General features: G+C 39.0%; 3 protein-coding genes across 4 annotated transcripts in view; 2 read left to right on the top strand and 1 right to left on the bottom strand.

Moving 5' to 3' along the window:
• Positions 1 to 554: 554 nt before the first annotated feature.
• LOC139449571 (vacuolar ATPase assembly integral membrane protein VMA21-like) lies at positions 555 to 8,679 on the bottom strand. Its single transcript, XM_071231025.1, has 3 exons — positions 8,617 to 8,679; positions 4,216 to 4,334; positions 555 to 2,839 (listed from the first exon to the last, which is right to left on the bottom strand). The coding sequence occupies exons 1-3, from the start codon at positions 8,640 to 8,642 to the stop codon at positions 2,697 to 2,699; spliced, it is 288 nt and encodes a 95-aa protein (XP_071087126.1). The 5' UTR covers positions 8,643 to 8,679; the 3' UTR covers positions 555 to 2,696.
• Positions 8,680 to 8,930: 251 nt separating this feature from the next.
• LOC139450133 (COMM domain-containing protein 5-like) lies at positions 8,931 to 17,965 on the top strand. Of its 2 annotated transcripts, XM_071231793.1 has the most exons (7): positions 8,931 to 9,317; positions 10,328 to 10,488; positions 12,081 to 12,109; positions 13,727 to 13,777; positions 15,263 to 15,358; positions 16,081 to 16,156; positions 17,129 to 17,965. In XM_071231793.1, exons 1-7 carry the CDS (start codon positions 9,164 to 9,166, stop codon positions 17,228 to 17,230), a joined length of 669 nt encoding a protein of 222 aa, XP_071087894.1. In that variant the 5' UTR covers positions 8,931 to 9,163; the 3' UTR covers positions 17,231 to 17,965. The 2 variants fall into 2 exon arrangements, with proteins under 2 accessions (XP_071087894.1, XP_071087895.1); XM_071231794.1 differs by lacking the exon at positions 15,263 to 15,358.
• A 6,341-nt stretch (positions 17,966 to 24,306) lies between these two features.
• LOC139450533 (uncharacterized) overlaps positions 24,307 to 26,989 on the top strand; it is a 44,230-nt gene continuing 41,547 nt past the window's right edge. The window contains exon 1 of the mRNA XM_071232262.1: positions 24,307 to 24,375. Within this exon, the coding sequence (XP_071088363.1) occupies positions 24,336 to 24,375 (40 nt within the window). The 5' untranslated portion in view covers positions 24,307 to 24,335. The remainder of the gene's footprint in view (positions 24,376 to 26,989) is intronic.

Raw genomic sequence — 26,989 nt, forward strand, 5'->3', positions numbered from 1 at the left:
ATTTAAAAATCGGAGGTCAAATGGCGTCATCATGCTTTTTTTTACGGAAATACAATCCAAGTGCATCAACGAAACATTACTAAAGGAACAGAAGCTAACCTTTATTCAGCGAGTATGGGTGATGTGTTGAACCGCGATTTGTCCCCAAACCTACATACTATCCAACACTTGGATTTATTAAATGACTATACAATATGATTCGATTATATTTGTCAAGTTGTGTTCGTTGTTCTTCGCGGCAGTCATCAAATGTCCAGCATTCTTTCAGCTATATGACGGCGGTCTGTAAATAATCGAGTCTGAACCAGACAAATCAGCGATTGATATCATGAGCATCGATCCACGCAATTGGGATACGATGACATGCATCAACCAAGCCAGCGAGCCTGACCACCCTATCCAGTTAGTGGCCTCTTGCGACAAGCATAGTCGCCTTTTACAGTAAGCATGGATTGCTGAAGACCTATTCTACCCCGGATCTTCACGGGTCTAACCTCCAGTAATGTCAACTAAAGTTATGATCAAAACTCAAAAGATGGACAGAAATTGCACATTTTATTACAAAATCCATATATACAAAGTAAACACAAATAACTGTTACACCCCCAGCTTCTTCATTACTTCACATAAATATTAATAAAATGCAAGTGATTCCAAGGCATATGATTGGCTGAACAGTCAGGGTTTTTTTCCATTATGTTCTCATAAACCATAAAAAGGCTATGCCCACCACTAGACTCCTGTTTCTTGACTTGCTGATATTAAATAGGGTGAGCCGGTTTTGTGTTGCATTATTTCACTTAATGGTGTCTCTGATTGTCTACAGGTGTTTGTTCGTATATGCTGAAAATTGCTGTTGGTGAAGTTACCATTGTTGAATTATTTATTTATAAGAATTGAATTCAAAATATTTTTGTGTATATAGAGTCATTCATGTAGGAACCGGTATGCACACATTGCGTAAATGTGTGTGTGAAAACTGGTTTTTATGTATATACCTCCATAAATACAAAAATGTATCAAATCATAAGTATTTAAGGTATACTGAAAATGTTACGTCATATGACAAATCTCCTATACTACCACCTGCTAAACCAGTCCCAGGGATGTCTACATGACTTTTCCTACATGCTTGGAAGTCAAAGAGAAAGAAAAAAGAACTTTACAAATGAAAACAACATTAACACCAATATTGATATGAATTATGAAAACAATACATGCCATAAGCAGTAACTGCAACACATCTTATTAGTCTAGAATGCATTTTGTTTCAAATTGAGGTTTATCCCAAAAATAAACGAGTGAAAGGGTGAAAATGATCTGATGAAGAGAGATAATGGTCGAGAGTGAGTGAGTGAGTGACATTTACCGCTTTAGTGAAACCCAAGAGCACGGGTATGGGGCTGACAAATCTAGAAACATAATTAGGACAAACCGGGATTCGAACCCACAATCACTGGTTTCTGGCTGGCCCAAGGGACAGAAGTCTGCACAGAGAAATGTGGCGCCTTAGACGAGTGGGCCACTTGGTCCCCAAATGGGTTGAGAAGATACTGTAATGTGGATATTTTTCAACAAGGTCAGCTGTAAAATACAGTAATTCCAAAGAAAAGCTGACATCTTTTGAGGAAAAGACCCACAGCTAAAACTACTTATTTCTCACCATTTGCATATAATAAAGTTAGAATGTGTTCTTTAATGGCCCTAATCAATGAATGGAACCTGGGCCAGGCCCTAACAGAGATGGCAAACCCAAACAGGCAATAAGAAATAACTGGGATAAGGGGTCATAATTAGTGAGTGAGTTGGGTTTAATGACGCTTTTAACAGTATTCCAGTTATATCAAGGCGTGTCAGCTTAATGTGGGAGGAAAGCCCAAAGTGATGCAGGTCTCAGAAGTTTTTAAAAAAAATCATCTTTTGCATATTGCACTTTTACTTTTCAACATAAGTTAAACAAGTGATTATCAGTTGGTTGTATATTTCTGACAATGCCTGTATCAATAACTGGTCTCAGACTCAGAGGTAAAACTATCATTCATTTGTATGATGCACAGCAGTGAGTGTCCAGTAAGCACAAATGTATAGAATAGACGCAGAAATAAAACAATATTTCATCCCGAGGGAAGCATGATAATATTCTTTGTACCCAATTCTTGAAAAAATATAAAGGTCTTGTAATTAAAGTAATTGTTAAATGTAACAATACCCTCTAGATTTGTTTCAGTCTGACATCTATTTCATCTTGACATGTTCAACATGATACATGTAGCAATATTTTCAGATATCTCTCAAATGATAATATTTTTTAAGCTGGGGTAATTCCTACCAAATATTATTACAGATTATGACTTCGTTGTGTTACTTTACCGGTCATACATTATAGTTACTATAGTCATTATGAACATCATCAACTCTCATCTGCCATATTGTTCTCAGAATTAAATGAAACATGAGAAATGAATTCCTAAATCATCCATATAAACAACGGTTAATTCCTCTCCATATATGATGAGAAATGGTACAAATTTCAAAAAATGAAACATAAATATTTCGGTTAATGAAGCCATTCACTCATTGACATTACACCAAATGAAAGTAGTATTCCCACCCATGTATCAATACTGGGTCATTTACAAGATACAAGATACAAATCCCTAAAACATATCCAAATATGTACACAGGAGAAATGTCTGTTATTCTATCTTGAAGGGTGGTAGTGGCTTGGCGTCTTCTGTCCATGCTACATATATAAACATGAAGAGGATGATGTGCACCACAACGATGGAGACTATTGCAGCGTAGAAGTAGCTGCTCTCGTGAGGCATCCCAAATACACCTGGAAACACAAACAGTGAGAATAAAACACATGACACACAGTCACCTGATTAGCAGCAACAATAGGCTATCAATATTATCTTCATTTCCACGGAGCCAAGAAAGCTGCCATACAGAGTTGTGTCCCTTAGCTGCCACAATCATGGGTAAAGATGAAAGGACCAACTGATTGACCATAATGTAAATCTTATCGCTGCTCAGTTGCAGACGTAACGTGTAGGCGAGACCACCTACAGCCCCTTGTGTGCAAGGTCTGTAGTACTCAGAGAAGCGCTTGATCACCATGACGGGCCTTTTCAAGTGGACCCCAGTGAGTGTGATTTAAGCGTCCCCTTAAATCCCCCAAGCATGATAATTATTGTCCATCACAAATGATCAAACTGTAACTTGACCAAAGGTCAGGTAACCATAACAAAGGACTGAAGAACACACTATTCATGCCATAGTACACTTTCTTTTAACTTCTAATTTTTACATATATTTTTGTGATGAATTCAAAGTGTATGCACTTGCTTTTTGTGTTATGTTGTAACTACAACACTGAATGAACATCTTAAAAGGTCCTAATCATGCTAATGACATTTGACGTACGTAAAATCTATAGTCTGAGTGAATGAGTAATATGAGCTCAATGGATAGAATTATCATTAAACCGACCGCATGTTATCAGAAATAAATGGGCCACTGTAACTTGATAATGCCCTCATATTGCTTGACAAAGGGCCAGGTGACATCATATTGATGTTCAATAGTGACATCATCTGGTTAGTTCTGTGACTTTTCATATTTGTAAATGTGGGTCAGCGACATTCATTGTGTGTTGATTGCAGTACTTGTTTCAAAACCGATATTGTTGTTTATTTTTATTTGATAACCCATTCTATCCATATCAGCAATAATATCTGCAACATTATTTTTAGGGCATTATTATTTGCAGAAGCCCTCAGTCTTTCCAACTGCCCTCCTCTGTCAGGCAGTTAAGGGAAGTTCTCAGGCTTTTGCAAATGATAATGCCCTGAAAAATAACCTTACCCTTATAATATACAGCGAGTGAATAAGACACTAAATGACATAGACAGTGTGCAACATGGTGAAGGTGAACTGAAAACAAATTAGGCCACATGTTTTATTTTTCATTTACAGTCCCACCGCCCCTTCTGAAAAGCGACCTTGTGTGCAAAAAGCTGGAATATATCTGTGAAATGCAAAATTAATAAAGTGTGACCTTTAACATGTTAAGGACCAATAAAAAAATACACATGTCAAACAACGAAGTGAGCAGTGTGTCCATCAACACAAGTCATATTACAATATCCTTATATGATGTCAACTTATGTTTTCATGTTATGGATGAAGACTAAGTCTGATTGTACAAACCTTCAAAAATAACTGATTTACTGAAGAAATATGAGAAGATTGGACAGGTGATCATTCCTATGCTGAAGACGATCATCGTCTTCATCACCTTGCTGTTGCTGTTATCAGCCATCCGCATACTGCAACAGATAGATAAGACATCAGCTGCACAGAAACAGTATCTTCATCATGTCACCTGGTGTAGAACTTATCAGAGAATATACCACAGATGTTATGAACATCATAAGTGGACTGTTAACATGGTTATTTGGGAGTTGTCTTCCCCGTGTTCAATCTTGAGTAGGTTGAGTCTCAGAACAGTATCTTAGTTAGTTTGTTACCATTCGTCACCACTCGCCCCTTTCCGTAACCTGCAACTCGTCCCCCTATCAATGAATGTTATGTGCGAAAATACGACAAACCAATCAGAATGCGCGTATGATTTCAAGTTCTTTGTCAAAGAATCACTCAGAAATAATATTTGATTTTACATGTGTCTTGCATCTAAAAATATACCCAAGACACAGTTAAACGTGTTCAAACATACTGTATAAGTCCGCATGTCCAGATCTGCTGTAAATTGTATCTAAAATATATAATATACGGGGAAATATGTGTGAACCATTACACAACGAGTTGACAATTGTTTTAGGTATGCCCGTTTGCGCAAAGACGGAACCCTGTTGCAAAAATGGCCACGAGAGGGGCACAGGTCGCTATTCGGCTTGTCCCGGAATAACACGAGTTGGTCACGAATGAGATTGTTACTTGATGAAACCCTCAGGAACAGGTGAACAGTGTTTGAATTGAAAATGTTTACCAGGCTGGCAATAGGACCAATAGATTTTAGAACCTGTAGGCCTTGTCTTAACTCCACAAAGCCCTGACTAGACGCTGTAGGCCTTGTCTTAACTCCACAAAGCCCTGACTAGACGCTGTAGGCCTTGTCTTAACTCCACAAAGCCCTGACTAGACGCTGTAGGCCTTGTCTTAACTCCACAAAGCCCTGACTAGACGCTGTAGGCCCTGCCTAAATTCTGCAGAGCCCTGACTTGACACTGTAGGCCTTGTCTAAACTCAGCAGAGCCCTGACTAGACACTGTAGGCCTTGTCTAAACTCAGCAGAGCCCTGACTAGACACTGTAGGCCCTGTAGAGTCAAAGTTGAACAACACAGCTAAACTTCATTCAATTACAGAATAAAATTGAAATTCAAAGGAAATCTGCAATCACTTATCAGTTTTGATTACTTAACATCAAACACTGCCCCTAATCTACAACACCTCAGTGACCCGCTGACCCTGGTGACTGACGCTGAAGTGAGTAAATAACTCCACCAAGTACTCATCATCACTATCCGCCCGTGTGTCCTGCAGCCACATTAAGCCTTTCTAACTGTTCTTGAGTTTTGAGTGTGAAACACTTGGAATTTTGACAATCAACAATTTTCAAGAAAAACACAATGAAAAATGACAGGTTATAGTGACTAAAATCACTTGCACAATTGAAGCTGGAGATCTACCAGCTCCAGCCAACATGCAGGTGGTTATTACGAACACTGCAGGTGTATCCTTTCTTCAACAATGTTCAAATCTATGTTAAACAGAACAAAATCTGTACAGCGAAATGTGCTGTCTACATGGTCTAAGACCAGTGGCGCATCCCTAACTCTAACTCGTGAGTTTTTTTAATACCATGTGATCATGCTGATCATGCCAGTATGTAACAGATGATTCAATTACTGTTAATCATCAAACCAAACTGAATGGATTGTGCAAAAAGTTGGAATCAACACTAAATGAAATTTTGAATTGAAAAAGTAGTTTGAAAAACAGCGCTTAAACAAAATAGGGACAGAAGGGTTATCATGATGTCATTGAATAAGCCCAGAGATGTTGAGAGTTTTCAATATTTGTTTACTAAATATAACGGTAGCCTGTGGTGGCACATTTATAGCAGGCGCCATCTCATTTTCAAAATATTTTTGGGGGGGTTTCAACATAACTCAGGTGAATGAATGGATTGTAAATGGGAACTACGTCACATATTTATATTTTTAATTTTAGTTTTAGTAGATTTTATTATTAAGCACAAGAATGCAGCTTATCATGTTTATTGGGTATTTACTTATTGAAGTTCACACATCTAAACATCGCCAGTCCGTACACTAACTACCAACCGTGGGACGTATTTCGCAATAAATCAATTATAGTTGTATTGACAAGGATGGATACGAGACTTTACAAACTGTGAAGGGGGTCTAGGGAGGTCGTACCCGTTTCTAATGTATTTTCAAGCATTGGAGCTGAAGACATGAAGAGTGCAAATAAATGCACTTGTCAGGGGATTCTTGTTTCTTTTATTGTTTTCACACTTTCAGTGGCATTTATACTTCTCATGAAAATGTGGAGTTAGCAGGATGAAGTATTTTCATATGAAATAGTATTGGCTTCAGGAAACTGTCATGAAATTTCCATCCAAGATACTTGCCTTCCGAGGTCCTTACTGTGATACAAGTTATCCTTACAGTGTTCCCTCACTCACTTTTCCATGACAAAATCACCGAGTGAAAACTATCAAAACGATGTCATTCATGTGTACTCGTGAATTCAACGTCTGACCCTTGGAGCCGTATGAACAATCTGAAGGCCATGAGTTCGCATCCAACGGATTCTCACAAAAACTGGTTGCTCATATTTGAGACATGTGACCTATGGCAGAGATCGTCCTCACGAGAAATTGTGGTACTGTACACTAAAGGTGCTCCCAAGAATCGTATTATCATGTAACATTAGTCCTACCATTTAACCTTAGCTAGACTAATATGTTTTCTGAGTTAGTACGAATCTTTAATATTAAAATGCCCCAAAATATATGTGTTACAGTGAACAGTGAAAATTCTGAAACTGTAAAACATGCCACAAAGGTGGGAAGTAAGCATGTATCATGTCCATAAGAGTATGATTGCGGGAGTACTTCATTGTTATGGCACACTTTTCCGGATTTAAATTCGTATCGCGAAGAAGATTGAACTTATGTTGTCTGCGTACAGCTAAACTAGGCTAGTGAGTTAATCTATTCAGGCAACACTTCATCATGAGACAACAGGCGCTGACACAAATAAACAGTACTTGTTAACCTATTGATCAACACCAATCTTTTTCCCTTGATGTGCATGAAACTCAAAATTAACAGGATTAATCACTTTCCTCAAATTAGATAACATACTACTTATTCATTAAAAGAGATAACTAACTAACTAGCAACCCTAAGGATCGTGAAGGGGTGAAGGGGAGGTAGCAAACCCTAACATCGCGTCCATTGACCGAGGTGGGCAACAATGCAGTTTACCGGGCGCAGCCGAGCTCTACCATCCGCTCAATTGACGCGCTATGGTGCCACCGCTGTCTCGTTTTACCGTTACCGTGCCTCACGCTCTGGTGACTCTCGCTTCATGATCCAACGCCCGTTTTCGGTCTTAGGGAAACTGACACAGCTTTACGATCCAACATCCGTTCTCGGTCTTAGGGAAACTTACATGTCTTTACGATCCAACTCCCGTTCTCGGTCTTAGGGAAACTTGCACATCTTTACGATCAAACATCCGTTCTCAGTCTTAGGGAAATTTGCTTATCTTTACGATCAAACACCCATTCTCAGTCTTAGGGAAACTTACACGTCTTTAAGATCCAACATCCCTTTTCGGTCCTTAGGGTTATCTTGCTTGGGGCAAGGGTTAGCCATAAATTCTTACCTGTTTAAGAGTAAATATGGTTAATCTCATTCGTCGGTCATGTTGACATAAACAATGCCGTGAGTGGTTTCAAGAAAAATTTAATGGGAGAGCGGACCGTGATGTCACACGCATGCACAATTCATTGTTTACTGAATTACGCATGCATGTTGATGGGGATTCTAATGACGCGTTAAACGAGCACTGATTACATGTGATAGCGCCCGTGGTCCAGTGGTAGAGCACATTAACACATTAATTAATACATTAATTAGCAGAGCCGGTGAGCCGGCGAAGCGCGTTCGAGCCCCCACAGCGCTAATGGGAACTGAAAAAGTGCGCCCGGTAAAGTGCACTTCTCCCCCGAGGTGTGTTAAGATCAAAGACAATATATAAAGCTGGTTTGGGTACACAATAAAGTAGAATTTAGATCCCGTTTCCTACCACTGTGGGTCCTGAACTTCACGGGATAATCACTGTAACAAATCTCGTGATCTGCAAGATGTGTGGAGATTTACAAAGTCATCCATCACACAGAGCAAATATCAACATGATCAAAACGTACGCGGTTATCATCGTATTCCAAGTTATTTATTCGACATTAGATTTCACTAAAATTGATTCATTAAAAATTATGAGGATCAACAAAATCCATAACATTAAATATACGTAAATTCATTTGTGGCATACCTCGAAATACGACTGGATTCCGCCATTGTTGAGGAAGTTGTATCTCCGCAGCGAGTAGGCGGACTCGCTGAAAACTTGTAGCCAAGCTTTAGAGTTTAGAAGTGCATTGTGTTTTGTATGGCATGGTCACTGTTGAGAGACGGACTTTCAACAACAACAAAAACACATTATTCGAGAAATCTAATGAGAGTATTATGTGTATGCATTCTAACTTGTTTGTTTCATATATCTTAACCCTATTTTATTTTTATCAGTTCAATAAAGCAACATTACAATTCCGCAGTTAATCATGTGCTCTTCCGGATTCAGAAGTGGGCAGGTCTTGAGAGCTGGATTATCAACACTATCTGGGTGTTTAACGTAAAGCTAGGAGTCACGTGTGTTGCCAGTATGGCAATGTCATAAGCCTATGGTTAGGAAACAAGGTGACATGAAGATTCCATTCAAAGGAGAATATATCTTGGATATTGTACGCTACTGACATTCACTAACTGTTACAGCTGCATATTGAGACTGAGGACAGTTAGCTTGCGTTTTCAGTATCAAGATGTCTATCGTCCAAGTGGTTGGATCGGGTGTGAAAGCCAGTGCTTCAGCAGACCGAACATCATTCATAGGAGCCAGGGTGCCCAAGGAAGTGAAAGCACTTCCCAAGCCACTTGCCAAACTTGACAAAGAAACTTTCAGAAAATTGTTGAAAAGTACACGTTATTTATTTTTAACTATTTTCATACACTTGATACCTGTCGGATCTATCTTTAGGCAAATGTAATATGAATAAGAAAATTGTAATAATGTTGCATAACTTCCAGTGATCAATGAACATGATGCTGATTGATTACACTGTCTTGATTGTTAATGATGATTTGATAGGAATTTAGATGTTTTTTTAGTCAAATGTTTCATTAATTGTTGAACAGTGAAAAGAAATTTGTACATAATTGCAAATATACTCACCCGTGATTAATGTACAACATACCTAATTTTTTTAATACTGTAAAGATTAATACATTTCTGGTCCTGTACCTAGAATCTAGTGAAGGACATTCCAAGCATAATTAAAAATAAAATACTGTTCATTTTATTAGGATTAATGTAAAGACGTTTCTAGACTGAACCATCTTTGATTATCTTGTGCATTATACCTCAGATATGTTATGATATATTGCATAATTGAGGATGAGATTGATCCAGATCATGAATCTTTAGTCGGCAGACAGTGTTGTTTGAATGACATGATTCAAAACTTCTAGGTTCCCATGGTTACATCTCAGAGTTCAGATTGGTTTGTGCCATATGTTCATGTTCTAAGTTTTTAATGGGGCGGTCGGGTAGACTAATTGTTAAAGCGCTCGCTCTTCATGCCGAAGACCCGGGTTTAATTCCCGACATGGGTACAATGTCATTATGTGTGAAGCCCAATTCTGGTGTCACCTGCCTTGATATTGCTGGAATATTGCTAAAAGCAGCGTAAAACAATACTCACTCACTCACTCACTCACTCACTCACTCACTCACTCACTCACTCACTCACTCACTTTCTAATGATCCATATGATCAATATTGACCTTTCGCACACATTTAGCATCTCTAGAATGAATACTGAGACATGTAGACTTATATCATCATCAATTAAAACTCTGTATGTATAAATTGTTCATATGTCTTATGATTATGTCTGTAGTTCCCCAACATTGATTTGCTCTTTCAGTGGTGGTTGCCGCCATGGAGGGAGAGGAAGTCCAGCACAAGCAGATCAAAGAAATCATCTCCAATGGTGAAAGTGAGGAGTCGCTGACAGCCATGTACACCGGATTGTACACACTGCTTCGTACAGCTCTCAGGCACCCTCAACCATCACTCAAGATGGAGGTGAGGCTACCTACCGGGTTCAGCTGTTATTCTACTAAGTAGAATGGGGTGTGGGGTGGGGGTGGTGGTGGTGGCCTGGTGGTTAAAACTTTCATTCAACAAGCTTATATCCGAGTTCTAATGCCAACATGGACAATGCCCATTCATAGTGTCACCTACCATGATTTTGCTGGAATATTGCTAAGCAAATGCGAGAGCGGCATAAAACCTCAGTCACTCATTGCTATGTACTGTGTAAAATGTTTTTTTTGTTTTCAAGACAATGGAATTTTGATTGTCAGTAGATCAATCCCAAATAATGTACCAGTATATTTATGTCTGTACCATATTTCCTCTATCAGATGCCCGGCACAGTGGCAACTCATTACCTTAATACCAAATACCAAATACCAAATTCCACAGTTATGCAAATGTTCCATTTGCAGGAAACCGTCATAATTAAATGGAGGGAGTAATCATTACATGCCATAAGGAAATGAGATAGGAATCCATAATTGCATTAAATGATGGGACCCAGCAGCAATTAGCAGGATTAGAGGCTGCTGTGTATTATAAGACCCTGCATCTAATAGAAGAATTGCGGTACCCTTTTTACACAGTTTGAAATGGTTTATGTTCAGTCATCTCAAATACAAATTTTGGTGATTACTTCTGAACACAATTTTAATATGTTTATGATCACATAACGAGAATCTGTGAAAAAATGATGGTGTTGAAGCCATGGCATGATACTACTACAGTGATCCCTCGATATACCGCTGTCATCGGGGTCCAAGAAAACGACCCCGCGTTCAAGGAAAGAGTGTTGTACAGATATTCCTTGCTGAGGTTCACATTACGTGTTAAGTAGAGGGACAACTGTATCACCAAACTCGCGTCACTTGGTGACATTGGCACAGTGCTATTTTAATGTCAATCCTTAGGGTAAAAAGAAAAATAGTCTTGGTTCTCAGGCACCATCTGCATTATCATAAAGTTTGCTGCACATTTCATTTTTATTTTCCATTTTTTTTAAAAATAAAAAAATCCTTAAATATTCCAAGTCCAATGGTAGTCAAATACTGTATTCCAGTATTTTCCTCACCAAGGGATACATTTATGTAGGGAGGCCCTTTCTCATGCTGATTAGGCACAGCTGTTTATTTGGTTACATACTAGTTTGTGTATCATATGTATGATGATACAGGGGTTGTAAATCGATGTATTGTGTCGTGGGCCTCGTATTGTCACACAATACTGTGTTCTCCTATCGTTACACCCCTAATGATAATGATAATGTTCCAGGCTATGTGATGACGAGTGTTTTTCGCTCATACTAGCCTTCTGGTTCTGGACGTCACGCCGAAGACCCGGGTTCGATTCCCGACATGGGTACAATGTGTGACGCCCATTTGTGGTGTCCCCCGCTGTGATATTGCTGGAATAGTGCTAAAAGCAGCATAAAACCATACTCACTCACTCACTCTGGTTCTGGATGCAGTATTTGATGAAAATGATCAATCTCTGTGGGTGATTCTTTAGTTAACCAACATGAAAATCACTTTTAGTATATTGACATGTGTATGATATAATTTGTGTTTGTTCTCTTTCAGTTATTCAAGATTGACTTAAATGACTTACAGTGAGTATGACTAGAAGAACATTGTGAAAGAATCACTGATTACCTAGAGCCTGCCTGAAACAAAACAATCAGCTGATCACGAGTGATTCATGTTTTGATCCGACTATGCTTGTCGTAAGATGCGACTAACGGGATCAGGTGGTCAGGCTCGCTGACTTGGTTGATGCATGTCATCGAATCCCAATTGCGTAGATCAATGGTCATGATATGAATCACTGGATTGTCTGGTATCGACTTGATTATTTACAGACTGCTGTCATATAGCTGAAATATTGCTGAGTGCTGCGGTAGACAACAGACAAACAAGCAAACAAAAAGTTTTTCAAACATTTTGTGTGTGTTTTTTTATTGCTATTATACCTGTATGTAGAGGTGAGTGGTATTACCTGTATACCACGTTATGAAATACTTATGAAAAATACATATCACAATATATCTGGAAAATACCTGTATGTAGAGGTGCACTTATTATCAGTATACCACGTTACGAAATACTTTTGAATACATATCACAATATGTCTGGGAAATACCTGTATGTAGAGGTGCACTTATTACCAGTATACCACGTTACTAAATACTTATGAATACATATCACAATGTATCTGGAAAATACCTGTATGTAGAGGTGCACTTATTACCAGTATACCACGTTACGAAAAACTTATGAATACATATCACAATATATCTGGGAAATACCTGTATGTAGAGGTGCACTTTTTACCAGTATACCGCGTTACAAAATACTTACGAATACATATCATAATATGTCTGGGAAATACCTGTATGAGGTGCACTTATTACCAGTATACCACGTTACGAAATACTTATGAATACATATCACAATATATCTGGAAAATACCTGTATGTAGAGGTGCACTTATTATCAGTATACCACGTTACTAAATACTTATGAATACATATCACAATATATCTGGGAAATACCTGTATGTAGAGGTGCACTTATTACCAGTATACCACGTAAAGAAGTACTTATGAATACATACCGGGGGTATCACAATATATCTGGGAAATACCTGTATGTAGAGGTGCACTTATTGCCAGTATACCATGTTACGAAATATAATGAATACATATCACAATATATCTGGGAAATACCTGTATATTGCGTTTTTCTAATCATTCACATTTATAATTGGAAGTTGAATTGAAATTATGATATTCAGAAATAAACAACTGTTTCCTGGGATCAAAGAAGCGAAACTAGTCATGACCAATTTCATGTATATAATGTATCTATTACACATGCATTTTGACCATGGCAACATCTATCAAAGTGGTGCACGCATACGAAGTTGTCAAAAATGTGCAGGGGTAGTTGTTTTTTTATTCAGATTCACAATAAACTACAGATGCAAACACATGCAAAATTTTGGTACATATCGCAAGACATGAATCATTATTGTAATAAATTGCAATACAAGAGACAGGCCAATACCCATCACTACCTGTATGCTCAGTGTCCAAAATATGGGTCGACCTAGAGGTGTGCTGCTGAAGTGTCTCTTTGGGATGTTATCAATAAGAATTCATTGTTTGATAGAAATTATGGTAATGTTATCTTCCACATATTTCATTTTCATGTCATGTTTGTTCCAGAATACCAGAAGAGTTTCAGACAGACATTGCCAGTGTTATCTTTGGAAATAGGTAGGACTTTGAAAAGTGGTCATGTAAAAAACTTGAGGCTTCTGTTTTGCCTAGTTCGGAGACAACATCAACAGTTTACTGAGGCTCCCGACACCCTAGGGATTCTGGGTTAGTGTAGGTCCCCAGCAACCGATGCCGCTCGTAAGAGGCAACCAAATGGACAGGGGCAGTGGGGTAGCCTAGTGGTAAAAGCAATTGCTCGTCACACAGAAGACCGGGGTTCGATTCCTGACATGGGTACAATGTGTGAAGCCCATTTCTGGTGTAACTGCTGTGATATTGCTGGAATATTGCTAAAATGGCGTCAAACCATACTCACTCACTCACTCACTCACTAAATCACTCACTCACTCACTCACTCGCTCTCTCGCTCCCAAATGGATCAGGTTGTCATGATTTGTTACTTTGTCATGATATCCCAATGGTGTTGATCATTGCAATTTATTCACAATATCGATCACTAGATTGTCTGATCCAGACTTGATTATTTACAAGTTATAATGTAGCTTGAATATCCCTGAATGCGATGTTAAACAAAAACAAAACATAAAGAAATACTTTTATTCTCCATACTAATTTATCAGTGACTTGGAGTAACGACCTTCATTGATCGTTGATCAGGACTAAAACGATATGTGTGTTTCCAATTTCATCCAATCACAAAATACGATAGGTGGGTTGCTTTAGGACCTTTGTGAACTCTCCTTTTTCCAGAAACACAGTAATGTGCGGTATATCAGTAAAAGCCAGCTTTCTAGTGACAATAAAATTTACAGTTGTTTTTTTAATTTTCTTGTTCTGTCTGGTGAAGAGCAAGACATTTGGGTGGGGTTGGGGGTGCATAAAATATGGAGAACCTCTGGATGTGATGGCTATGGTTTAAGTGGACGCATGGGTTTCAGTTTCTTTACTTGTTTCCATTCAATTTTCCAAGAATTGCTTGAAAAGGGTACCAACATCTGATCCAAAATGTCGCATAGTTACACAATTTACAAAAATAAAGAAGTAAGACAATGCAGCCATCCTTTTCTGATAAGCTAAAGCAGTTCTTTTGAATTCTGGGTGCACGGGTGGCCCAGTCGTCTAAGGTGCTGCAATTTGCTGTGCAGAGTTGTGTCCCTTGGGCTCATCCGAAACCAAGGCGTGTAGATTCTGTTCCTGGTTCCCATGTTTGTCTGTTTGTCAGCAACATACCCGTGCTCGTGGGTTTTACCAAAGTGGTGAACTCCTGAGACCTGCGTCACTTTGAGCTTTCTTCCCACATTAAGCTGACATATCGGGATATCACTGGAATAATGTTAAAAGCTGCGTAAATCCTAACTCACTCACTCTTACAAGTATATTTGCCAGAGTGTCACAACCATGTGTAAATTGTCCACTTTATGATTTATCAGGACAGATTAGATAAACATTATGTCTCAAAACTAGCCAAAATATCCACTTATTTTATTTATTTGTTTACAGTATTATTTATTTGATTGTCAGGAGACCCAAGATCGATAAACATGCTGTTGCTGGCCGACCCCACCTACCAAGTTTAGACCTGTTTAGATGGAGGGTAGATGTAGCCATATCAACGAGGTGAGTTTATGACTAAACACTACCTGTCAGGGAGACACTGTCTCACCATCAAGTCACACTCATGACAGGAAGTGGTATGAATTCATACCACTTAGTTTTGTCGCCACCTGTTGGCTAAAAGCACCAAACTTCCTGTGGAAGCAGTTAAGTTTCTATCTGAATGTCCAATAATTTCCTCCCATGTTTTTCCAGAGTGAAAATAATTTAAACGGTAGGAGTTACCTCCCCTAGGGCCAGATTGTCTGGTATTTAGTTTAGCGTACTTCCATATCCGTTGACTGGCAAAGCATACAGAGGTGGCAATTATAATCATGGCAACTAATGTATTAATCTCTAACTGGTAATGGTTTCTATATTGGAGGTTATTTTGAGATAAATTGCTGAAGTAAGGGTGTTAAAGTATGAACTGACTGTTCTGTATGGGGGGACACGGGTGGCCCAGTCGTCTAATGCACCGCGATTCGCTGTGCAGAGTTGCGTCCCTTGGGCACGCCAGAATCCTTTGACTGTGGGTTCGAATCCTGGTTCACCCCGATTATGTTTCTAGGTTTGTCAGAACCATACCCGTGCTCGTTGGTTTCACCAAAGTGGTAAACATCTGAGACCTCAATCACTTCAGGCTTTCCTCCACATTAAGCCGCTAGGCCGTGATATAACTGTAATACTGTTAAAAGCAGTGTTAACCCAACTCACTCACTCACTGTTCTGTCTGGCTGTTTCAGTGTGTTGAACCGAGTGCTAGAACCCACGGTCATGATGGAGATGACTCTCAGCAATGGCAGAATCCATACATTTGAGGTAAGGAGCCAACTATTTCGTCCTCGTATGTTCAGGGGTGGTCCCTAAGATTTTCTGTGGCCATTTTACTGACACATTTAAGGTACATACTAGAAATACCTGTCACGTCTTCACATCTGCCTAAGGATGTTCTGATTTGTTATCACTTTGCAATTTCAACTGTCAAGTATGGGAGTGTTGTATGACGTATGAGAAGTCAATCTTTTGGCAATATGAAGCCGAGATTCATAGATTCATAGACTTATAGTCTTATAATTTTTCCACAAATCACTTATTGCTTACGGCTTGGCAAATAGGATAGAGCCCCAACATTGTTTAATCTATGACGTTGCTACGTTGTTACCTCATTCATGTCGGACGTAATCAGTGGAATGTCGCTGTATGTTACAAATTGTTTGTTTGTTGTTTAAAGTTGCACTCAGCAATATTCCAGCTATATGACGGTGGTCTGTAAATAATCGAGTCTGGACTAGACAGTCCAGTGATTGACATCAAGAGCATCGATCCTCACAAATGTGATACGATGACATGAATCAACCAAGTCAGCGAGCCTGACCACCCTGTTAGTCACTAACCCCATGCTTAGCCCATTCTTTTAAGTTTGGACAAATATATTAAATCCTAAAGATTTTAACCTTATTGGGTTTCTGGGTGAGAATTGGTACCTAAACAGGCTGCTGGTCGTGAGAGGTGACTAAATGAATTGGGTGGTCATGCTCGGTAACTAGGTTGATAGCATGCCAACGTACCCCGGCGGCATGGGTTATTGCTTTCTATATCAATCACTGGATTGTCTGGTCCATATGTTTATTTACAGGCTGCCATCATGTGGCTGAAATATGTAAAACAACAAACAAACTAACAATCAAACATAAAGAATTTCTGAATTCCTGTCTTTAAATAAAATGAATACTCTTCACAGAGACAAGTGGACATCCTCAAGATTTTGTATCTGTATGTTTTACTTTACAGGTGCCAGTTTCAAAATTCCATGAACTACGATACAATGTTGCATACGTGTTGAAGGAGATGGAAGATTTAGAGAAAAGAAGTATACTGAAAATACAAGACTGAGTGATATATTTTAGATGCATTGTTAATATATGACATGTTGCCATGGTTACCATTGTTACGACATCACAGCATTCCTATGTTTCAGGTACACATTATGTATATTATATTCACAAAAATATTGCCACCCTGAGAAAACTTTGTTGAATGATTGATGGAATGATTTGTTGAAAAATGACACCAGCAAACTCTTTGGAAAATAATTTATATATCCAGGGATATATTCCATGCTTAAGGCAAATTATGAATACTTTTTGAGGGGGTCAAAATTGCGATATTTTAAAAGTATATTTTAATGCATTGATAATTATTATGATGTTTTTACATTGCATTCAATGCAAATGTGTCAAGCTCTGCATTACAGTCACCTCTGCAAAGCCATAACATTTTCAATCTAAATATTAACAGGAATTGGCAAATTCTAATTCCAATTTTTGCTACATTTACAAATGATTTGGGGTGTATTATCTGGACAGGTGTGGATAAATCCTTAATATATTGTTGTTGATTGACACTCAGAGTGGCTGCTGCATGTCTTAGGTGAATACCATGGTCTCATGTTACAGTAATAATACATTGTCATAAACATTCTCATTAAAACCATTCCAGGCCAATTTCCTTGTGCATGGTACAGTTGTGAGCGCCAAAAAAATGATTTTAGTGAAATTATTGTCATTAGGTTTAAAAAAATTAAAGAAGTGGTTCTCAGGCAATGGCTTTTGAACAATTAGTCGGGGCAGTTGGTGTTTTTTATTTTTTTTATTTTTTTTGTTTTTTATTTTTTTTGAAGGGCTGGGGGAGGGGGGTTGTTGAAACTAGTACGTATCCAAATAAACAGTTGTGTACACTCACCTGGGAAAGGGCCTCCCCACATAAATGTTTTCCTTGATGAGTAAAATACTGTAATACAGTATTTGATACAGTAGGACTTGGAATATTTTTAGGATTTTGTTTTGTTTGTTTTTAAATATGGAAAAATGGAAGAAAAAGCGAAATGTCCGGCAAACTTGATGCAGGTGGTGCCTGAGAACCAAGACTATTTTCTTTTTAGCCTTAATCGTGATTTTTGTTCATAGATGTTATTTAGAATCATAAGATAACCTTAAAGTCTTGTTTTGAACTTATGTATGTGGTGTTTGCTTCTTGTAGTAAAACAGCAGAAGATTTCCATGATAAATCCTGTTTTTAACATTCAACATTGGTTACATATATTTTCAATGACTTTGAGCCTGTTTGTGAAATACTCTTGGGAAATTAGACTTTGCCGCATGAAACGTCAAGAACGTAATTGTTGTGTATATTGTTGACAGTTATGTCCCAACTGTAGCTGTGCAATTATTCCTTCCACGGACTCACTAAGTTGGATGAATGAACTTGAGACACTCATCTGGAATTATTCCACATCAAACATCCAATCTATACTACTCAAAGAAGTTAAAGAACACCCGATTCTTTCGTATTACTATACATGACTAAAGCCATTTGAAAAAAGGGGTGTTCTTAATTTCTTTTGAGTAGTATATATATATTAATATTGAGAGGGACCAAACTTTCTCGTAAGTTTAATAGTTTGATCACTAAAAATGTTTTTATTTGACTGAAAATTACTTGGTTGTATTACCTGGTTGAGACTGGTATAGGTAATCCATTTCAGGAGTCTGTGTAGAAGGATGTTACTCTTGTGATGGAAAACGGTGTTTGATGAAAAACCTTTAATGTCAAATGACCAACATCATACTATTGAGTCTATTTTCTGGAATGATATGAAATATAAACAAAACATTCATTATTTGAATCTTTTTATAGTTAATGGAAAAAGCAATATCTTGAAAAACACAGTAGTTGAGTCTGTTGAACTCCAGACCAACCGACAATCAGAACGTCCTCAATGATTGAGATATCGAAAACCTAGTCGTTAAACTGTGTCCAGTTTCACACTCCCTCTACATCTCCAGGCTTAGCACATTGGTAAATCTGCCATGACCCCTGGACTCAGCCCCCTGGTTCACCCAATCTCAAATTACCCACCCTTGATTTCCAATTTGATTGGCCTTGGTACTACGGCTAACGTACCAATCAGAATGCGAGTTCCAATCCAGCCTCAATTATTGGATTGGCCAGTCCCATTGATTATGATCGAGTTTGCAAGAAATTCAACATTGAAAAACTGACTGACATGCAAAAAAAGACGTCAAAAATCTTTTTAATGAAAAGGATGTCTTGTCCATAAAAGCTGGTGGTGGCTTTGGTTTCTAGGAAAATGACTTACATGTTCCTCCCTTACCCTTTCCCTTTTCCTTATGTCGATGTTTGATTGGTCGGTAAAATGTTACTAAATAATCCAGGCGGGTGATTTGCGATTGCAAGAACCACAGGGATGGGTCAAGGGGTAAGTGTATGTGAACTGAAATGCTAGCCCTGGAGATGGAGAGGATGAGTCTCACACATCATGTTTCAGTTCCTTCTACAAGGAGTACACTGAAATTTAGTGGATTTTGTTTTTTATTGAAACTGATCATGTCGACCCACCTGAGTTTCTTGTCAGTATAGCATTATGGTAGGGGTGTCACTATATACCTGTCTCATGTTTCCAAACATATTGCCATATTTGAGTCACAGTACAATATGTCTTATTTTTAATTTTTTCGTGAACTCGATGTTTTATGTTGCATGGCTAACAAAGGATGTTGTTGTTGTTGACAAGTTGTAACTCTTTTACTTTAACATAGACTTATGATCTTAGCGCTACGTCAATCGTAACTCCCATACCTTAACATAGACTTACGATCTTAGCGTTACGTCAATTGTAACTCCAATACCTTAAAATCGACTTAAGATCTTAGTGCTATGTCAATCGTAACTCCCATACCTTAACATAGACTTACAATAGTCGTAACAAAGATCGATTTGTGAAACAGTAGCCTGACTGGGTAAATGCAAAACATTGTAAATATTAGTTTTTGGAAACTGATACAGCCGTGACATGAAATGCCTACATGTATTGTACTGCCAGCTTATTCATGACGTATTGATCGTATATTGTGACATCCCTATAGTATTGTCATACATGTTGCTGCCGACACAGGATAAGGTTTTGTTCCAAATAAACTAAGTGGGACTGTTAATTATAAAATGTTTGCGGTGCAAATGAAGCACTGGTAAATCCCTGCCTACATGTATAATGTTATGTCACCTGTCTGTGTGTTTGAAGGGGAGGGTATCCCCTCGTTTGTCTCCCTTGGACAAACATTGCTATTTTCATCAGTATTACAGTTCACAGATTTATCCTTTGTGTTTTCTCTTTGTGTTTTGTTCTAGTTTTTTACACATTCTGTTATTAACCATTGTTTCATTCTGACGTAAATGTCAGTGAGATGCAGTGAAACATAGTAAGAAGTTATCCATGGTGAAGATTCGTCTACTCATCCTTAATTTGTTTGCCTTTTGGTTAATGCCACGCTCGGGGGACGGGTGGCCCAGTCGTCTAAGGCGCCGCGATTCGCTGTGCAGAGTTGCGTCCCTTGGGCACGCCAGAAACCTATGATTGTTGGTTCGAATCCGGTTCGCCCCGATAATGTTTCTAGGTTTGTCAGCACCATACCCGTGCTCGTGGGTTTAACCAAAGTGGTAAACGTCTAAGACCTGCATCACTTCGGCCTTTCCTCCCACATTAAGCTGACACGCCTTGATATAACTGGAATACTGTTAAAAGCGGTGTTAAACCCAACTCACTCACTAATGCCACGCCCAGCAATGTTCCAGCTATAAGACCGCGGTCTGTAAATAATCGTGTCTGGACCAGACAGTCCAGTGACATCATGAACATTGATCCATTCAAATACAAAAGATGACATGCAATCAGCAATGTCACTGAACCTGACAACCCAATCCATTTAGTCTCCGCTTATGACAAACAGGTTGCTGAGGGCATGTATCCTTTACTAGAATTCCTAGGGGCGTCTAATGTTATAAATACCCTGGACCCCTTCATGACAGGGTCTGTGCAGGTGCTCTCTTCATAGTGTGCTGTACATAGTTCGCTTAGACTATGTCTGACTGTGTTGTCACTGATAGTCTGAAATCTTCCACCCAATTTTTGACGTGTATATTACTCATTTTTTTAAAGGAAATACTTCAGAGACACAAATCTGATTCTTTTTTTTATATATAACGTGAAATATTTCAGTTTGCCAATCAAGAATGATAAAGTTGTATTATCTGACTAAATAGAAGAATCATAATTTGGTATTTTTTAGTTCCCAAACGCACGCACGCACGCAAACACACAGACACAGACACACACACACACACACACACACACACACACACACACACACACACAGATGTTTATATACATATATATTTGTTGTGTGGAGGTGTTTTCAGAGACTTTCCCATATCTTACTATTGAAGGGACCATTGTTGAAGGTAAATTGTCATTAAAATTGATATATCCAATATAATAACATTAGTCTGGTTAGATCTTTTTATTCAGCAGTCAGCAAAAAAGTGATACCATGGTCATAAATACTCACTGTAGTCTATTGCTACTCCATGAACAACTTATTTTCTCTTATAGCCACATCTCATTTAGCATGGACGTGCCCGGAGGAGAGTGTGGAGTGCAGTAACATAGTCAGAGATTTTCAGTTTTCGTTTATGAAAAAAAAATTATTTGTAAATATTGGAACAGAAATGCCTGTCCTTTAATTATCACTTTGAAATATGCTTTGATGATGCGAACATTGACATTGCTGCAAATGTCCAGCATCTTTGTAACCATTTACATAGACATAATAAATGACAGAATTTGTACATAATTGATAGACGTTTCATATGGGACTGATATTTTTTTAATTATAATACAGTATACTAATACCACAAGAAGTAACGTTTTTTGTATAAAATATGATATCCAGCAAGGTTAGAAACGATTTCTAATTCATATTTCTTACACTAGGTCATCACAGGTTGTATACGTATTGCTTAGATATTAGCATATACAAAGTTCGCATGTAAGAAGCAACGTATTTCTAATATATGTTTTTCACCTATATTAATCATGCAAACCAAATAAATTATACAATTAAGAACTCTGTGTTTGTATATTCTCTGATTTTGTTGTTATTTCCCCTGAACTGATGCCTCCATATTATGCTTTCATATTTTTATGAGCATGATGAAAATGACAGTGTTCATGGTTGAGCATGTACTGGTGAAGATCCGGGATAGAATTGTTATTCCACAACCCATGCTTGCCATAGAGTCGACTAACTGGATCGGGTGGTCATGCTCGCTACCTTGGCTGATGCACGTCATCGTATCCATTTGCGTAGATTGGGCCTCATGATTTCAATCACTGGATTGTCTGGACCAGATTCGATTATTTACAGCCAGGTGTCATATAATAGCTGGAATATTGCTGAGAGGTGTTAGACAACACCAAAAAAACCCACTGTTGCATTGTTTGAAACGAAACAATCGTTAATTCAGGGGAGATGTCTGGCTGGGTACTGCTCATAGGCGGATCCGGAGTGGGGTCTTGCTGTTCCACCTTTTCTGCCCATCTACTGGTCGCTGTTACTATTTTGATCAGTAAAGAAAGTGATATTCCAGCTATATGACGGCGGTCTGTAAATAATTGAGTCTGCACCAGACATGCATCAACCACGTCAGCGAGGCTGACCACTCGATCCCGTGAGTCGCCTCTTACGACAAGCATAGTCGTCTTTGAAGACCTATTCTACCCCGGATCTTCACGGGTGAGAAAGTTCCACTCAATACCTTTTTCTGGTTTTGGAACCAGGGGGTATAATAATGTACAAGATATTCTCAAATGTGACGAAGATTGTGAAGGGTGGTGCCTAACAAGCATTGGACTCTTAAGAAGGTAGCTACGATATTGCAACAACAGCCATGTCGGCTCTTAATTCAGCACCTTCTGTCTAATTGTGTGAAAGTATTCGAAAAGTGTGTGGACGTGACGTACAATAATGTTAGGTCTGACAGGACCGCCCTTCATACCTGATCCACGATCTCTGGGTGCGATGCCACACAATCAACCCGGCCACCCCGTCCTCATTGGCACGGGTGACCGCAATTCACTGTCTGGAGCTGCGTCATTCAGGCGGGCCAGAAACCTTTGATCGTGGGTTCGAATCCCCGTTCGCCCGGGAGCACAGTCGTTTAAGGCGCCGCGAATCGCTGTGCAGGGCTGCGTCCCCTGAACACGCCAGAAACCTATGATTGTGAGTTCGAATCCCGGTTCGCCCCGATTATGTTTCTAGGTTTGTCATCATCATACCCGTGCTCGTGGGTTTCACCGAAGTTGTAAACGTCTGAGGCCTGCATCACTTCGGGCTTTCCTCCCACATTAAGCTGACACGCCGTGATATAACTGGAATCATGTTAAAAGCGGCGTTAAACCCAACTCACACACACCCGGTTCGCCCTGATTATGTTTCTGTGTTTGCCCACACATACCAGTCTCGTGGGTTGAAAGTGGTAAGCCCAAGTCCTGCACCTCGTCCGGCTTTCCTCGCACATCAAGCTGACACGCCGTGATATAACTGCATGTTCAAAGCGGCGTTAATCAATCTGCAGGTGAGCACCAGTGCATCTGACACCTTGCATCCTTCCAGATCGTGACCTACAACGTCTCTTGGCATCTAGTTCTTCCACACCCATACAAGTCATTGTATTCGTCTTCCTTTCGAACAAAGGTATGGGCGGAATGAGTAATGCATTATCGAATTTAGTTTCTTTAAAACTTCGAGCATGACAGGTCTCAAAAGAAATTATTGATCCACAATTTACATGTAAGTATGATGTTCAACTAAAATCTTTACATTCAATAACTGTGCTCGGGTTTTCTCCACAGTTCAGTACGACTTCAGATATAATTACAAAAACACTTCAATCAATTTGTTCAGCTTTCTTCTCGAGTTTTCATTGTTGATTGTGTTTTTAAGTAACCAAAAACTCGCATTGATTCATGGCCGCAGTTTATAATTTCTCAGAGCTTCTTATGTAAAGCTCACATAAGCTCGCTGGATGCGAAGATGCCAGAGTGGCAACGACGGAACATGTGCACTATGTGGGAGAAAACATGAAGTTTATGAATATATTTTGGATTATTTCCTACTCAGGTACGTGACAGAAATTAACAATTTCTCGCTTTTTCCAAAATATCTACAGTAGGGTTTGGTTACATTCTGATTCAAGGCCGGATCAATGGAAACCAAGTCAACCAACACTGCAAACACGAAAACGTCGTTTTTTTCCGTATATGGTCATTGGACGGAAAAACGACGTTATTTGGACGTTTTCAAACCATCGTTTTTCCGTCCAAATAACGTCGTTATTTGACATCGGAATTTACTGGGAGAGAACGATAGCGTTAAGCTCCTCCCTTTCTTGATTGACATTGTCAATCAAGCAACAGCGTCTACCGGTATTTCTACTTCTCAGATTTCATTGGTCAGTCCCCGCGTGTTAGATTACAGGCCCGCGTTTGACGCTGCACTCGAAGCGCTTAGCGGAAGTACTGAAATCAATTGTTCTGCGCATACGGATTACTTAATGCCTTGACCAAATTTTCCGTTCTGTGCATGCGCGATTTCGCGTATTGTTTCCTAGATTTAATGTCACCACTATTTGACAATGGTTCATAAACACAGTCACGTGAAGGTTCGGAATCGTAACGAGTAACTCCATTTAAATTGAAGAAGATCCCCAGTGATATGGGAGATTCCAAGATGAAACTATTCTATGGCTATCTAGGCTGCAACCCAAACCGATCTAAACGGGACTCGATAGCTTATTGTATGCTATATAGTCATATGGAAGTGGACAAGAACTATACATTGTATTCCGGCCGATTGTTCTTGCATTTACTTATAAGTCAGGAAAATGGACTTAAAAGGGGAGTTGTTGAATGTAATTATTTTAATTATTAAATGTTGCCTATACACTAATCTGGACGAACTTCTCATTGTGCTGTTTATGTCATCCTATACACGATTAGTATGTTACCGTTCTAAAGTCAACCTCTCACATAACATTATATTGTTCATAGTATCAAAGTTTAATCAACAATATCAAGAGCAGCGATTTAAACCACTGAAACACCCAATCACAAGGCTGTTATCAAGCGCTAGTGCAGACGTGATGCATCGTAAAAACTGTATCGTGATGTCTTCAGAAATTCAATTATACTACGAGATAGTACGGCTAACGCTGACTCACCGGTGGAACAAAGACAATATCGCTAATACAGATATAACGTATTTGAATGTTAATACTAAAGACAAACAATAATTATTTTTGCAGTGACGATATAACACGTATACACGTTTATTGTTAACTTTCATCAGTTTTGCTCTTCATTTTAATAACTTTGTTTTCACATATATATGTAGCAATACCCGACAAGCATGTCATACATAATTATGGGGCAGTTTTTAATATTGTACTGACTTACTCTGGTGTTAATGAGCGAAGTTTATTGGCTTGTGTGTAAAACCCCGTTTTTCTGGTAATCCTATTATTACTTAGTTTATTTCTATCTAATGACACCCTGTTCTCTGGATCATGGCTCCGTGACTATCCATAACAATTAAGATGAACATTCAGTTCAAGTAAATGAATGAGTTTGTTTTGACGCTACAGTCAGTCAAAAAACCAATGCTGTGAGGGTTGATAACACACTTCTACCAGGTCGAACATCGTGGATCCTCATTTTCTGCCTAAAGAGAATCATAGTTCATATGCTAATCCATCTGCGAATACCCTCCCACTCAAGATGACCTTACTTGTTGCTAAATCTATTATCTATCCCCCTAATCTCACCCGCCCCCACCCCCCACACGCACGCACGCACGCAAACACGCACACACGCACACACATACACACGCGCGCGCGCGCACACGCACGCACGCACGCACGCACGCACGCACGCACGCACACACACACACTGACCTAAATAACCTGGACAGGAAATACTGCTGATAGCCTCTGGTCAACTCAGCCGCGCCACCGCAGAATGTTCGTCCAACTCTGCAGGGGGCATTCTCAGTGGCTTCAAACGCGCTGAAATGTTTTCGCCTTGCATCCAAGATGGTGGACAAGTGAAATCGTATGAAATTTGGCTATTTTAGGTCCTATCTCTTTTTTGATTACCCAATAAACTCAATTCATAGTTACACGGTTGTGAAGAAGCTTACAACTTTATAAGACTTATTCATCTCATTCCAAAAAAGCTACTCGCGTTCACATAAAGTTGTAGTTATTATGTCACTGTTGTATTTCTTTAAAAATATATTACATGTTCAACAATAACAATTAAGATGAACATTCAATTTCCGATATAAGTAAATGAATAAGTGTGTTTTTTACGCCACAATCAGTCAAAGACCAACGTTGTCCGGTCTAATGACACACAATCTACCAGGCAGCACATTGTGTACACCCTATCCCCATTGAAGTCTCCACTGTGGGTATTCCTGGGGACGAAAAGGCCCCATGTACCTAGGAATTTCATCAATACATTCATGGGCGGCATTCTCTGCCTAAAGAAGATCATATAGTTAACATGCTAATCCAACTCGAACTACCATCCCGCTCAAGATGAATGTTTTATGTAACATCCAACAGGCCCACATTTACGCACGCACGCACGCACGCACGCACGCACGCACGCGCACACACATATTTGGATTTACCAATCCCTGAATTGAGAAGACGTGCGTTACGAAGCTCCTC

This window comes from Haliotis cracherodii, unplaced genomic scaffold (genome assembly GCF_022045235.1).
Source record: "Haliotis cracherodii isolate W230 unplaced genomic scaffold, xgHalCrac1.p SCAF_8, whole genome shotgun sequence".
Classification (NCBI taxonomy): Eukaryota; Metazoa; Mollusca; class Gastropoda; order Lepetellida; family Haliotidae; genus Haliotis; species Haliotis cracherodii.

Coding starts and splice junctions, on each gene's coding strand:
- LOC139449571 (XM_071231025.1), bottom strand. CDS start 8,642: ATGGCGGAATCCAGTCGTATTTCGAG. Junction 4,335..8,616: donor GAATCCAGTCGTATTTCGAG/GTATGCCACAAA, acceptor TATCTGTTGCAG/TATGCGGATGGCTGATAACA. Junction 2,840..4,215: donor TAAATCAGTTATTTTTGAAG/GTTTGTACAATC, acceptor TTGTGTTTCCAG/GTGTATTTGGGATGCCTCAC.
- LOC139450133 (XM_071231793.1), top strand. CDS start 9,164: ATGTCTATCGTCCAAGTGGTTGGATCGGGTGTGAAAGCCAGTGCTTCA. Junction 9,318..10,327: donor TTTCAGAAAATTGTTGAAAA/GTACACGTTATT, acceptor TTGCTCTTTCAG/TGGTGGTTGCCGCCATGGAG. Junction 12,110..13,726: donor ATTGACTTAAATGACTTACA/GTGAGTATGACT, acceptor TGTTTGTTCCAG/AATACCAGAAGAGTTTCAGA.